The 16,122-nt window shown below is 44.2% G+C and overlaps 1 protein-coding gene across 4 annotated transcripts in view; it reads left to right on the top strand.

The window, feature by feature from the left end:
- The window catches only part of GABRA3 (gamma-aminobutyric acid type A receptor subunit alpha3), a 161,936-nt gene that overhangs the window by 102,849 nt on the left and 42,965 nt on the right, over positions 1-16,122 (top strand). For all 4 annotated transcript variants that reach the window (XM_077283362.1, XM_077283363.1, XM_077283360.1 and 1 more), the window contains exon 6: positions 11,654-11,736. In XM_077283362.1, the coding sequence (XP_077139477.1) occupies positions 11,654-11,736 (83 nt within the window). The remainder of the gene's footprint in view (positions 1-11,653; positions 11,737-16,122) is intronic.

The raw sequence follows: 16,122 nt of genomic DNA, 5'->3' as shown, positions 1-16,122 counted from the left end.
TTTACAAGCATTAAGCAGCTGATGGCACCGGAGCAGGATGCTGCGACTGTGAGAGAGTGGAGGAAGGTTAGAGTAAATGGTTTTTTTTTTTAATCTTTTCTGATGGGGCCATGGATTCTAGGACTGGGATGGGGCCAATCAACCATACCAGGAACTGGATGGGGCCAGTCAATCATACCAGCAAAAGGATGGGGCCAATCAATCATACCAGGAACTGGATGGGGCCAATCAATCATACCAGGAACTGGATGGGCCAATCAATCATACCAGAAACAGGATTGGGTCAATCAATCATACCAGGAATGCAATGGGGCCAATCAATCATATCAGAAACTGGATGGGGCCAATCAATCATACCAGGAACGGGATGGGGCCAATCAATCATACCAGGAACGGGATGGGGCCAATCAATCATACCAGGAACGGGATGGGGCCAATCAATGATATCAGAATAAGAATGGGACCATGCATACCAGTACTGGGATGGGGCCAATCATACCAGAATAAGGATGGGGCCTTGCATACCAGACTAAGGATGGAGCCATGCGTACCAGGATGGGGATGAGGGCCATACATACCAGGATAGGGATGAGGGGACCATATTTACCAGGATAGGTGATCTTAAGTACAGAATTGACCACATTTTTTGCTTCAGTTTTTTTCCCCTAATTTCCTCCTCTAAAACCTAGGTCCGGTGCGTCTTATAGTCTGAAAAATATGGTATGTTGGATATTAAAGGAATATTGCAGCCTATAGGTACATTGGATGTCATAAGTCGGATATTATAGGCTTCAATGTAATAATAATTTCCAGCACACCTATAGGCTTTAATATATGTATAATATACAGCATATCTATAGGCTTCAATATGCCAATAATATCCGACATACATCCCGATGTTTCCATCTAATATATAAAGCTGTATGTGTGTGTGTATGTATGTGTGTATGTCCAGGATTTGGCATCTGCACCGTCGCAATTACAGCCACAAAATTTTGCACAGTCACACGTCTGGACCCCGAGAGCATCACAGGCTATGTTGTGAGGCGAAATTTTAACCCCGCGCCTTCCAATTCACCAAACAATTTTGCCCCTATCTACATAATGGGGAAAAAGTGAAAGGAAAAGTGTTGGAGGCAAATTGACAGCTGCCAGATATGAACAAGGGTGTTGTGAATTCTGCTCTTGGGCTCCCTCCGGTGGTTGTTGGTGGTAGTGCAGTTGTCTTGGGGTTGTAATCCAGGGCAGGTGTTTCTGCTTATTGCAGCTCTATTAGGTATTTAGGTGTGCAGGATCTATGAGTCAATGCCAGTTGTCCATTGTACTTGGAGGGATTGCATCTCTCTCTGGCTCCTCATGCCCTGCTGCCAATTCACCTAAGATAAGTATCTGTTTTTTTGTCTCTGTGCACACATGCAGTGTGCTTTGCAATTCAGTGCAATTCTTTGTGTTTTTATCCAGCTTAGACTTTGTTTGGATTTTTCAGTCATGCTGGATTCTCAGGAGATGCAGATATACTTTCTATGTCTTTAGTTAGATGTAGTATATTAGTATTATCTGCTGTGGATATTTTTAGGATTTTAATACTGACCGCTTAGAATTCTGTCCTATCCTTTTCTGTTTAGCTAGAAGTGCCTCTTTTGCTAAATCCTGTTTTTCTGCCTGCGTGTGTTTTTCCTCTTATACTCACAGTCAATATTTGTGGGGGGCTGCCTATCCTCTGGGGTTCTGCTCTGAGGCAAGATAGAATTCCCATTTCCATCTATAGGGGTATTTAGTCCTCCGGCTGTGTCGAGGTGTCTAGGACGTGTTAGGTACATCCACGGCTACTTCTAGTTGCGGTGTTAGTTTAGGGTTTGCGGTCAGTACAGGTACCACCTTCTCCTGCGAAAGTCTCTCATGCGGCTCCAAGGTCACCGGATCATAACAGTACAACTGGCCAACAATGAGTTAAATGCATCTCAGAAGAAGGGAAGAAAGAGCCATTTTTTTTTCTGTAGCCTGCTTTGTCTTTTCTTCCCTCTTTTCCTCTGAGTGACTGAGGAGTCTTGTGCTAGCATGGATGTTCAGGGATTAGTTTCTCGTATAGACCAGCTTGCTGCTAGGGTACAGGGTATTTCTGATTATATTGTTCAGACTCCGCTGTTAGAGCCTAGGATTCCTACTCCTGATTTGTTTTTTGGGGACAGGTCCAAATTTTTGAGTTTTAAAAACAATTGTAAACTGTTTTTTGCTCTGAAGCCTCGTTCCTCTGGTGATCCCATTCAGCAGGTTAAAATTGTCATCACCCTGCTGCGTGGCGACCCTCAGGATTGGGCATTTTCCCTGGAATCTGGGAATCCGGCCTTGCATAATGTAGATGCCTTTTTGCAGGCTCTAGGATTATTATATGATGAACCAAATTCTGTGGATCAAGCGGAGAAGACCTTGTTGGCCCTGTCTCAGGGTCAAGAAGCGGCAGAATTGTATTGTCAGAAATTTAGAAAATGGTCTGTGCTGACTAAATGGAATGAGGATGCTTTGGTGGCAATTTTCAGAAAGGGTCTTTCTGAATCTGTTAAAGATGTTATGGTGGGGTTTCCCACGCCTGTTGGTCTGAGTGATTCTATGTCTCTGGCCATTCAGATTGATCGGCGCTTGCGGGAGCACAGAACTGTGCGCGCTGTGGCGTTGTCCTCAGAGCAGATGCCTGAGCCTATGCAGTGTGATAGGATTCTGTCTAGAACGGAACAACAAGGATTCAGACGTCAGAATAGGTTGTGTTTTTATTGTGGCGATGCTTCTCATGTCATTTCAGTCTGCCCAAAGTGTACAAAGAGAATCGCTAGTTCAGTTACCATCGGAACTGTACAACCTAAATTTCTGTTATCTGTGACCTTGATCTGCTCATTGTCGTCATTTTCTGTCATGGCGTTTGTGGATTCGGGCGCCGCTTTGAACTTAATGGACTTTGAATTTGCCAGGCGTTGTGGTTTCCCCTTGCAGTCTTTGCAGAACCCTATTCCTTTAAGGGGCATTGATGCTACACCTTTGGCTAAAAATAAACCCCAGTTTTGGACACAGGTGACCATGTGCATGGCGCCAGCCCATCAGGAAGATTGTCGTTTTCTGGTGTTGCATAATTTGCATGATGCTATTGTGCTGGGTTTTCCATGGTTGCAGATACATAATCCTGTGTTGGATTGGAAGTCTATGTCTGTGACTAGTTGGGGTTGTCAGGGGGTTCATAATGACGTTCCTGTGATGTCAATCTCCTCTTCCTCCTCTTCTGAAGTTCCAGAGTTTTTGTCTGATTTTCAGGATGTATTCGATGAGCCCAAGTCCAGTTCCCTTCCACCGCATAGGGACTGTGATTGTGCTATTGACTTGATTCCAGGCTGTAAGTTTCCTAAGGGCCGACTTTTCAACCTGTCTGTGCCGGAACATACCGCCATGCGGAGTTATGTTAAGGAGTCTTTGAAGAAAGGGCATATTCGGCCATCTTCTTCACCGTTGGGAGCGGTATTTTTTTTTGTTGCTAAGAAGGATGGCTCCTTGAGACCCTGTATTGATTATCGCCTCTTGAATGAGATCACGGTCAAGTTTCAATACCCTTTACCTTTGCTTTCCGATTTGTTTGCCAGGATTAAGGGGGCTAGTTGGTTTACTAAAATTGACCTTCGGGGGGCATATAATCTTGTTCGTATTAAGCAGGGTGACGAATGGAAAACTGCGTTTAATACGCCCGAAGGCCATTTTCAATACCTTGTGATGCCATTCGGGCTCTCTAATGCTCCATCTGTTTTTCAGTCCTTCATGCATGATATCTTCCGGAATTATCTTGATAAATTCATGATTGTATATTTGGATGACATCTTAATTTTTTCCGATGATTGGGAGTCTCATGTGAAACAGGTCAGGATGATATTTCAGATCCTTCGTGATAATGCTTTGTTTGTGAAGGGGTCTAAGTGTCTCTTTGGAGTGCAGAAGGTTTCTTTTTTGGGCTTCATTTTTTCTCCCTCATCTATAGAGATGGATCCGGTTAAGGTTCAGGCCATTCATGATTGGATTCAGCCCACATCTGTGAAGAGCCTTCAGAAATTTTTGGGCTTTGCTAATTTTTATCGCCGTTTCATTGCTAACTTCTCCAGTGTGGCTAAACCCCTGACCGATTTGACGAAGAAAGGCGCTGATGTAACGAATTGGTCCCCTGTGGCTGTCTCTGCCTTTCAGGAGCTTAAACGCCGATTTACTTCTGCCCCGGTGTTGCGTCAGCCAGATGTTTCTCTTCCGTTTCAGGTTGAGGTTGACGCTTCTGAGATTGGGGCAGGGGCCGTTTTGTCTCTGAGGAATTCTGATGGTTCCTTGATGAAACCGTGTGCCTTCTTTTCCCATAAGTTTTCGCCTGCAGAACGCAATTATGATGTCGGTAATCGGGAGTTGTTGGCTATGAAGTGGGCGTTTGAGGAATGGCGACATTGGCTTGAGGGAGCCAAGCACCGTATTGTGGTCTTGACCGATCATAAAAATCTGATTTACCTCGAATCTGCCAAACGGCTGAATCCTAGACAGGCTCGATGGTCCCTGTTTTTCTCCCGTTTTGATTTCGTGGTCTCGTATCTTCCGGGTTCTAAGAATGTTAAGGCTGATGCCCTCTCTAGGAGTTTTTTGCCTGATTCTCCTGAGGTATTGGAGCCGGTCGGCATTCTGAAGGAAGGGGTGGTCCTTTCTGCCATTTCCCCTGATTTGTGATGAGTTCTGCAGGAATTTCAGGCTGACAAACCTGACCGCTGTCCAGTGGGGAAACTGTTTGTTCCTGATAGATGGACTAATAGAGTGATTTCTGAGGTTCATTGTTCTGTGTTGGCTGGCCATCCTGGTATTTTTGGTACCAGAGATTTGGTTGGTAGGTCCTTTTGGTGGCCTTCTTTGTCGCGTGATGTGCGTTCTTTTGTGCAGTCCTGTGGGACTTGTGCGTGGGCCAAGCCTTGTTGTTCCCGTGCTAGTGGGTTACTTTTGCCTTTGCCGGTCCCTGAGAGGCCCTGGACGCATATTTCTATGGATTTTATTTCAGATCTTCCGGTTTCCCAGAGGATGTCGGTTATCTGGGTGGTTTGTGACCAGTTTTCTAAGATGGTTCATTTGGTGCCTTTGCCTAAATTGCCTTCCTCTTCTGATTTGGTTCCCTTGTTTTTTCAGCATGTCGTTCGTTTGCACAGTATTCCGGAGAATATTGTGTCCGACAGAGGTTCCCAGTTTGTTTCTAGGTTTTGGCGGGCCTTTTGTGCTAGGCTGGGCATTGATTTGTCTTTTTCTTCCACATTTCATCCTCAGACAAATGGCCAGACCGAGCGAACTAATCAGACTTTGGAAACTTCTTTGAGATGCTTTGTGTCTGCTGATCAACATGATTGGGTGGCTTTCTTGCCATTGGCCGAGTTTGCCCTTAATAATCAGGCTAGTTCGGCTACCTTGGTTTCGCCCTTCTTTTGTAATTTTGGTTTTCATCTTCGTTTTTCTTCGGGGCAAGTTGAACCTTCTGATTGTCCTGGTGTGGATTCTGTGGTTGACAGGTTGCAGCAGATTTGGGCTCATGTGGTGGACAATTTGGTGTTGTCTCAGGAGGATAATTCTTGGGTTTTTGCCTCTGATGTCCATGCTGCTGATTTGGTCCGTGCCTTTCATCTGGCTCGTCCTGATCGGCCTGGGGGCCCTGGTGAGGGTTTGGTGACCCCTCTTCAAGGGGGGGTACTGTTGTGAATTCTGCTCTTGGGCTCCCTCCGGTGGTTGTTGGTGGTAGTGCAGTTGTCTTGGGGTTGTAATCCAGGGCAGGTGTTTCTGCTTATTGCAGCTCTATTAGGTATTTAGGTGTCCAGGATCTATGAGTCAATGCCAGTTGTCCATTGTACTTGGAGGGATTGCATCTCTCTCTGGCTCCTCATGTCCTGCTGCCAATTCACCTAAGATAAGTGTCTGGTTTTTTGTCTCTGTGCACACATGCAGTGTGCTTTGCAATTCAGTGCAATTCTTTGTGTTTTTGTCCAGCTTAGACTTTGTTTGGATTTTTCAGTCATGCTGGATTCTCAGGAGATGCAGATATACTTTCTATGTCTTTAGTTAGATGTAGTATATTAGTATTATCTGCTGTGGATATTTTTAGGATTTTAATACTGACCGCTTAGAATTCTGTCCTATCATTTTCTGTTTAGCTAGAAGTGCCTCTTTTGCTAAATCCTGTTTTTCTGCCTGCGTGTGTTTTTCCTCTTATACTCACAGTCAATATTTGTGGGGGGCTGCCTATCCTCTGGGGTTCTGCTCTGAGGCAAGATAGAATTCCCATTTCCATCTATAGGGGTATTTAGTCCTCCGGCTGTGTCGAGGTGTCTAGGACGTGTTAGGTACATCCCACGGCTACTTCTAGTTGCGGTGTTAGTTTAGGGTTTGCGGTCAGTACAGGTACCACCTTCTCTTGCGAAAGTCTCTCATGCGGCTCCAAGGTCACCGGATCATAACACAAGGGGGACTTAAAGAGTGAGAGCGATGGCGCCAAAGAGTATATACTGTACAGTTGCTAAGGTGGGGCCCCGACATGGGATACTCACCACACATGGGGATATGAACACACACACAAAATGCGCCACACACTACCACGTGCTTGAACACATATGCCACCCTCAGCACACATTTCACCACACATACACCAACCTCGCCACATAAAAGTCGAAACACAAAAGTCACTGCTCAAAACTCACCACGCGCAAAACTCGCCACATGCAAAACGAGGCTCACGCAAAACTCGCCACATGTGCAAAACTCACGTCATGGAAAACTCGCCACATGCAAAGCTTGAACACGTGGAAAAATTGCCATATGCACAAAAGTTGCAACACATGCAAAAGTTGCCTCACACAAAACTTGCACATACTCGAAACGCACCACACATAAAACTCACCACGCGCAAAACTCGCCATGCGCAAAACTTGCTGCACACAACTTGCTACACTAACCTGTCACATGCAACTCGACACACAAAAAGTTGCTGCACGCATGTCGCCACACAAAACTCATCTCACAAATGTCGCTACATGCATGTCGCCACACGCAACTCAACACACACAACTTGACACATGAAACTCGCCCTAAAACACACACAAGTCTGGTATTATCCTTCAAAAATAAAAATCTGATTAATAAGCAGACAAACTACAAGAGCAACAAATGTACCATATAGGAAATACGGCAGCTGTCAGTCACATGACCTGTCTATTATGTGTATGTGTGAGCTAATATATACTGCCTGGGGGGAGGGCTTCCTGTTGGCTGGGGATTTATCAGGCTGCCAATAGCAACCAATCACAGCTCCGCTTCTATTTTGCTACAGTTAATTAATCTGAGCTCTGATTGGTTAATATAGGCATGTTGTTTATCAAAAGGCTCTCGAATAAGTAGTAGAAGATTACTTCACGTTACTTGGCCAGTTTAGTTAAGTCTGTGTGGAATATCTCTGGTGTTGAAATATATGTTGTGCAATGCTTCTATTAGCTTAGTTTTTGCCTTTTAATAATTACATTTCTATCTATTTGTTTTGTGTTTTTTGTGTGCAGAATACATTTTTGTTAACACATTCTATTTTACTAACAGCAGTTATTAACCCGGGCGAAGCCGGGTAGCACAGCTAGTACGTTATATAAAAAGACACATCTGCAGGTTTTTCTCAATATCTGACAAGAAATCATAATAAACCTTTTCCGTTTTAGGTAAATTAGGATTACCATAATTATTAATATTTGCCAAATGCCAGGATAATGAGAGAGAGAGAGAATATTTTAAGGCATTTTTATTACTTACTGCAAAGTCAAAAGTTTACATACACTAAGATTACTATGGCTTTAAACAATTCTGGACTGCCCATATGATGATGTCCTGTGTTTGGAAGCTTCTGATTAATTAGTTAATTAGAGACACACCTGTGGATGTATTTTAATGCACACCGGAAACACATTGCTTCTTTGCGTAGCTTCAAGGGAAAGTCTGAAGGAATCAGCCAAGATATCAGGAAGAGAATTGTGGACTTGTACAAGCCTGGCTCATCCTTAGGTGCAAGGTGCCTCGTTCATCAGTACAAACAATTATACGCAAGTACAAACAAGATGGCAATGTCCAGCCATCATACCACTCAGGAAGGAGACGGGTTCTGTGTCCCAGAGATCAACGTGCTTTGGTCCGACATGTGCATATCAACCCAAGGACAAAAGCAAAAGACCTTGTGAAGATGATGGCAGAAACTCGTAAGATTGTGTCACTGTCCCCAGTGAAACGAGTACTGTATCTACATGGGCTGAAAGGCCACTCTGCCAGGAAGAAGCCATTTCTCCAAAGCAAACTAAAAAAGCCAGATTAATGTTTGCAAATACACACAGGAACAAAGACCTTAAATTTTGGAGACATACCCTGTGATTTGATGAAGCTAAAATTGAACTTTTTCGGCATAATGACCATCGTTACGTTTGAAGGAAAAAGGGAGAAGCTGGGAAGCCTAAGAACATCATCCCCATTGTGCAATATATGGGTGGCAGCATCATGTTGGGGGTTGTTTTGCAGCAGGAGGGACTGGTGCACTTCACAAATTAGATGGCATCATGAGAAAAGAAGATTATGTGGCAATACTGAAGCAACATCTCAAGACATCAGCCAGGAAGTTAAAGCTTGGGCGGAAATGGATCTTCCAAATGGACAATGACCTGAAGCATACTGCCATAATGGTAACAAAGTCAATGTTCTGGAGCGGCCATCACAAAGCCCTGACCTCAATCCTATTGAAAATTTATGGGCAAAGCTGAAAAGGCAGGTGCGAGCAAGGCGACCTACAAATCTGGATCAGTTACACCAGTTTTGTCAGGAGGAATTGGCCCAAATTCTGACCAACTATTGTGAGAAGCTTGTGGAAGGAGATTCCAAACGTCTAACCCCAGTCATTCAGTGTAAGGGCAATGGGACCAAATACTAACGAAATGTATGGAATCTTTTGACTTTGCAGTAAATAATAAAAATGCCTTAAAACATTCTCTCTCTCAATATTCTGGCATTTGAAAAATCTTAATAATTATGGTAATCCTAATTGACCTAAAACAGGAAAGGTTTATTCTGATTTCATGTCAGATATTGAGAAAAACATATAAAACCTACAAGATAAAAAATTTGCAAAAACCCTGCTGTAAATAAGTAAAAAGCAAAAAGTGCATCTAAATAACACAGAGTTTTTAGTAATCTGTGTTTGATCAAAAATAGCATAAAAGCCATACCACCACATCACGGTAACTCTGATCGGGACGGTCCTACACTGTCTAATATTAAAAACCTTACCATGTGTCAATGTTGACCTCAGTGTGAATAAGGGGAGACAACAGGACTGGACCCAACCAGTAGAACATCAGTCTGGGGGAGCTTTATATACAATCTCCAGCTCATAAAAGGAAAAACATGCAGATGTGTCTTTTTATATAATGTATGGAAACTTCTGGTTTCAACTGTATGTCAGATATTATAGGTATATTGAGACCTATAGATATGTTGGATAGTTCTACCAGCCTAAACGTACTGCTTTGCAGAGCCATACACTGAGATGACAATACATTTTCGCTTGGCCAAAGACAAGAATGTAACGTGATTGCCCCTTAGTTGCATTAAAAGGAACCTGTCAGGTCCCCGAACACAATTATCCTGCATATATGGGGTCAGTATGCTGGTTAATAGTGTTAAAATGATGTCCATCCACCTTACTGAAAGTGCAGCTACCAGGAGAAAATAAACTTTATTCCTCTCTGGAGGCGCTGGCTTTCAGTTATAGAGGTGTGGACGCAGCGGCTGCAGACATCGCTTATAGCATTGTGAGAGGTGGATGTCAGCATGTCTCAGCACTTTGATTGACAGCTTGGTTTGCACACATGCACTGTCAAGCTGACTGTCATTCAAAGTACCGTGGCGTGCTTACAGTCGTTGCTTTCTTCCCAATAACCGCACAATAAGGAAGGTGGCCAGACAGCATTCTAATATTTGCAGCAATGGGTGGATGAGGTAGGAGATGTCATCCACGTGCATCAAAACAGGAGAGCCGGCAATTGCGAGGAGAGAGGAGGTGCCGAGCAGAGAAGTGGGCAGCACGGTGGCTCAGTGGTTAGCACTGCAGCCGTGCAGTGCTGGAGTCCTGGGTTCGAATCCCACCAAGGACAACATCTGCAAGGAGTTTGTATATTCTCCCCGTGTTTGTGTGGGTTTCCTCTGCGTACTCCGGTTTCCTCCCACATTCCAAAGGCATACTGATGATAGGGAATTTAGATTGTGAGCCCCATCGGGGACAGTGATGATAATGTGTGCAAAACTGTAAAACGCTGCGGAATATGCTAGTGCTATATAAATAAAAAGATTATTATTATTATTAAGTTTGACACCCATACAGCGAGGGAATATTATAATACATACTATAATGGATACATGGGAAGTGGGGGGATCGTACACAGATTGCTGGAGTGATCTCTAAGAGGAGTGAAAAGTTTAGTTTATACAAGGAAAACCTCGGGACAAGTTCCCTTAAAGAGATAAAAGAAATATTTTAGTTTCAGGAAATGTTATAGATTCATCCTAAAGTTATCATTTAATTTTTGTATTATTTTCCTCATGCATTACAGCGTTCCTCCTCACTGTCGCTGTAAGGCGTCTTTTACTTGTCTGTGAACAGAAAAGCTTTTACGGATCATGTGATTCCTCATTACTGTACACTTCTCAGACTTGCTCATTCCTACAATCCTGTCAATCGGGAAGTACCGTTAGATCATAGGATTAATAACTGACAAACCGAATCCTTCTAAGCTCTATGTAGAAACAGGAGGTCAATTTTCTCTGCACAAGTCATGAGTGATCACTGCAGAAGTCCCAGAGGGAGAAGCAGCTGGGTCAGGAGTTGAAGAGGGAATGATAAATGAAGGGAAAAGAGACTTCCTGCTTCTACATAGAGTAGAGAAAAGAGAAGAAGAAACTGGGTAGAAAGACTAAATGAGCAATTGTAAGTACACAGTGCTGTATAATATGGTGACTGCAATATATTAAGAGGATAAAAACTTTGATGGGAGGAGGAGGAGAAGAGGAGAAGGAGGAACAGGCGAAGGAGGAAGAGGAGGAGAAGGAGGAGTGCTTGTTTAAAGGAGCTTTCCTAGTCTTGAAAGTTATTATTATCTATCCAAAGGATAATAGATTACTTTCTGGCTGCTGTGATCAGTGGTCCCAAGAAGGGGGCTCTGTGGAGCCCGTCTGAAAGGAGCAGAGGAGTCATTCACATCTCCACTGCACTCACTTTCTATGAGACTGATGGAAATGGTTGAGTGCTGTTTTCTGCTTTTTCCGACAATTCATAGACAATAAATGGAATTTATTGATCCGCACAGGTGCACTCCGCTCCATTCTGATAGGGATCTTTGGAGCCCATACTGTAGTTTGCTGGAGGCTCCAAGTCAGACTCCCGGTTATCTACTTTTGGGATGACGGCTATTTTTTAATCTTTGGAAAACCCATTGAACTAATAAATCAGTGTTCACTCATGCTGTAGTGAATGCGAGCACTACCACGACTAGAAAAAAGTATAATAACCTAAAGAGAAACCTTTTCCTTCTTGTTTCAGGCTTACAATTCACGCTGAATGCACAATGCACCTTGAAGATTTCCCCATGGATGTTCACGCCTGTCCATTAAAATTTGGAAGCTGTGAGTACTTTTAGAATTTTTAAAAAAATATTTCTCTACTGTATAAAATAATGTTGACCCCTTCACATAGAGCTGCATGTAACTGTCCAAGCAAAATGGATGTGAGTCCATGAAAACTCCTGCCCTCGGTGCATCTAAAGACGCTGCTGAAATGGGCGCTTTTTTGGTGCATTTATGTTATACGGGGAGCCTGAAAAAAACTAGTATAAAAATACTCTTTTACATTTTTAAATTCAGAATCAAAGCTTTTCTGTAACAACAAACACACACACAGTTGGCATTACCGCATCTGGAATGACCCATATAATAATATTGTTTCATTATTTTCTCTGACAGTGAAGGCTGTAAGAAAAAAAAAAATCAAAATAATGCCAGAATTGCTTTTTTTTTTTTAACCCGACTCTCAGGAAAAAAACAAAATCATAAAGTTGCATGTGCTCTAAAATAGCACCAGTAAAATGTAAAAGGTCGATGCACGGAAAGAAGCCCTCGTATGGCTGTTATGGAGAGGAACAACTCTTATATAAGGCTTATGGGTGAAAAGGAGGACAAATGAAGAATGACAATGAAAATTGGGGGTGATGGGAGTGAGTTAAGCTGTATGTTCACTAGGGATGGGCGAGCACTAAAATGATCGTGTGCTTGTAACTCGAACCGAGCAAATCCTAATGCTCGGATGATCATTTCGAGTAAGGAGTATGATGGGAGTCAATGGCAAATCTGAGAATTTGTCCAGCAGACCCTACGATGAGATCTGGGGCAGTGAAAATGTTCAAATGGACGGAAAAGTGCTGAATGGAAGGAAAACAGCATGGGGAAGACCCCTGGAAGCATTTCTGACCCCCAGATCCTTGCTGAGAACAATGTGATCACACGTTTACTCCACTTTAAGGACTGACAACAAAAACATTCCAAACTGAGAAATTGGAGTTCACAGCGAAAAAATGTTACGAAACATTCTTTCCTGTACAATAACTTATACAGTTAATCTCATGGACCTATTTCTTATAGGCAAGAAAGTTACTTCAACATATTTTGTAATGATGGGTACCATACGAAAGGAAGTGCAAAATAGGCAAAGATGTGAAGTAAAACAATTATCTTTATTAAGTAACAATAAAATATAAAACAAGCTAAAAAGACAGGGCAATAAGCCTCCAAATGAAGGGGATGGTCCGCAACAGAAAGCAATGTATATATAATGTATAACTTACACAGTGGGGAAAAAAAGTATTTAGTTAGCTCCCAATTGTGCAACTTCTCCTGCTTAAAAAGATGAGTAACCATAGGTAGACCACAACTATGAGAGTCAAAATGAGAAAACAAATCCAGAAAATCACCTTGTCTGATTTGGGAAGATTTATTTTGCAAATTATGTTGGAAAATAAGTATTTGGTCTTTAACAAAAGTTCATCTCAATATTTTGTTATGAATCCTTTGTTGGCAATGACAGAGGTCAGATGTTTTCTGTATGTCTTCACAAGGTTGGCACACACTGTTGGTGGTATGTTGGCCCATTCCTCCATGCAGATCTCCTCTAGGGCAGTGATGTTTGGGCCTGCCGCTGGGCAACACGGACTTTCAACTCCCTCCAAAGGTTTTCTATGGGGTTGAGATCTGGAGACTGGCTAGGCCACTCCAGGACCTTGAAATGCTTCTTACGAAGCCACTCCTTCGTTGCCCTGGAGGTGTGCTTGGGATCATTATCATGCTGAAAGACCCATCCATGTTTCATCTTCAATGCCCTGGCTGATGGAAGGACGTTTGCATTCAAAATTTCACGATACATGACCCCATTCCTTCTTTCATGTACACGGATCAGTCATCCTGGTCCCTTTGCAGAGCAACAGCCCCAAATCATGATGTTGCCACCCCACGCTTCACAGTAGGTATGGTGTTCTTTGGATGCAACTCAGCATTCTGTCTCCTCCAAACACGATGAGTTTTGATTCTACCAAACAGTTCTACTTTGGTTTCATCAGACCATATGACATTCTCCCAATACTCTGCAGGATAATCCAAATGCTCTCTAGCAAACTTCAGATGGGCCAGGACGTGTACTGGCTTAAGCAGGGGGACACGTCTGGCCAGAGGTGTATCTAGACTTTCTTGCACCCGGAGCAAAGGATCAGTTTGGCGCCCCCCCCCCCCCAAACCCCCCCCCCCCCCAACCTCCCCCATTTGAACCTTAACTCTATTGAGACTGTATGACCAAGCCAAGGTACATTCAGGAATCCCCATAATGTTAAAATAGATACCAATAAAAGTAAAATTAATTGAGACATCAGTAGGTTAAGTGTTTTTGAATACCCATATTGAATCAGGAGCCCCATATAATCCTGCATAAAGGTTAATAATGGCCCCATAAGATGCTCCATAGACACATTTGCCCAATATAGTGCTGCAGAAACGTTGATTATGGCCCCATAAGATGCTCCATACAGATACTTGCCCCATATAGTGCTGCACAAACGTTATGGCCCCATAAGATGCTCTATACAGACACTTGCCCCATATAGTGCTGCACAAACGTTATGGCCCCATAAGATGCTCTATACAGACACTTGCCCCATATAGTGCTGCACAAAAGTTATGGCCCCATAAGATGCTCCATACAGACACTTGCCCCATTATAGTGCTGCACAAACGTTATGGCCCCATAAGATGCTCTATACAGACACTTGCCCCATATAGTGCTGCACAAACGTTATGGCCCCATAAGATGCTCTATACAGGCACTTGCCCCATTATAGTGTGTGATGCAGTGACCCCTGCTACAGCTAGGTGGCGCTGCATGTGCTCCTCAGGATATGCATGGAGGCATATCTGTAGTTGTAATGGTTGAACTAGCCACACACACCTCCCACCTATGGGAGTGGCTACAAGTATATAATGTGACCATGTGGGTCACATGGAAAGAAAGAATGGATGGACCTGAGCAATCTGTGTGCCAGGTCCTGGGAGTAGGACTAGATCCTTGAAGAGCACATGGGGGAGGCCTTGGACCTGGGGGCCTGTGTGTTGGACTGTCCCAGATGGGGATGGACGTCCTGAATAGAGCACGGAGAGGACGTGTGTGCAGAGTCCGTGATGGCACTGCGTTTGGGGAAGCTACAGCCCGTCTGAGGATCTGGACTGTCAGGTGGCCTGGTGAGCAAGGCATTGCCCGGGACGGTGAACCCAGTTCGGCAACTTCCCTGAGAGAGAGAGAGTACTGACAGGAGTCAGCATATGGAGTAGGAGCTCCTGGAAGGTAACCCAGAGTATGGGGTGCTGTGCAGTCACCCATGGTAACTGGACGGAGTAAGGTCCAGCATGATTAGAGACTGCAACCGTAATGTCGTATGTTGGTGCCTGTTGTGCTCCATGGACATTAATAAACTGTATGGCGTGCGGTCACCCAACGATAACTGGACACAGAGGTTCGGCGCGTTTAGTGACCGCGTTTCAAAGCCATATACTATGATGTGAAGATTGATGTAAAGACTGTTTGCTTGTTGATCATATTTCTGTGGCTTAGGACTCCATAATAAACCACATGGACTGTTAAAGTGAAAACCCATGCCTGACTACGTTAATCTGCTGCCAAATGAGTGTCCCCCAATACACTCAGTAAGTGCAATCTTACAAGTGCTGCACAAATGTTATGGCCCCATAAGATACTCCATACAGATACTTGCCCCATTATTGTGCTGCACAAACGTTATGGCCCCGTAAGATACTCCATTCAGACACTTGCCCCATTATAGTGCTGCACAAACGTTATGGCCCCATAAGATACTCCATACAGACACTTGCCCCATTTGCTGTTGCTGCAATAAAAAAAAAAATCACATACTCACCTCTCCGTCGCTCAGGCCCCCGGCACTTTCAATATTCACCGCTCCTCGTTCCAGCCACCGCTCCGTCTTCTGCACTGACGTTCAGGCAGAGAGCGCACACTAACTACGTCACCGCGCCCTCTGACCTAAGCATCACTGAGGAGCAGGTGAATATCGCGCAGCGCAGCGCTCCACTCCCCGTTATACTCACCTGCTCCTGGTGCTGTGCAGTCTCTGCTTCCCCGGCGCCGGCAGCTTCTTCCTGTACTGAGCGGTCACCGTTACCGCTCTTTACAGTAATTAATATGCGGCTCCGCCCCTATGGGAGGTGGAGCCGCATATTTATTACTGTAATGAGCGGTACCATGTGACCGCTCAGTACAGGACGAGGAGCCTCCTTGGACCGCCGCATCATCAGGCGGCCCGCTGGCGCCCCCCTGTCGGCTGCGCCCGGGGCACATGCCCCGGCTGCCCCCCCTGGATACGCCACTGCATCTGGCACTGCAGGATTTGAGTCCCTGGGGGCGTAGTGTGTTACTGATGATAGTCTTTGTTACAGTGGTCC

The sequence above is a fragment of the Ranitomeya variabilis genome, chromosome 2 (assembly GCF_051348905.1).
Source record: "Ranitomeya variabilis isolate aRanVar5 chromosome 2, aRanVar5.hap1, whole genome shotgun sequence".
Lineage (NCBI taxonomy): Eukaryota > Metazoa > Chordata > Amphibia > Anura > Dendrobatidae > Ranitomeya > Ranitomeya variabilis.
This window is presented reverse-complemented; position numbering and strand designations above follow the sequence as displayed.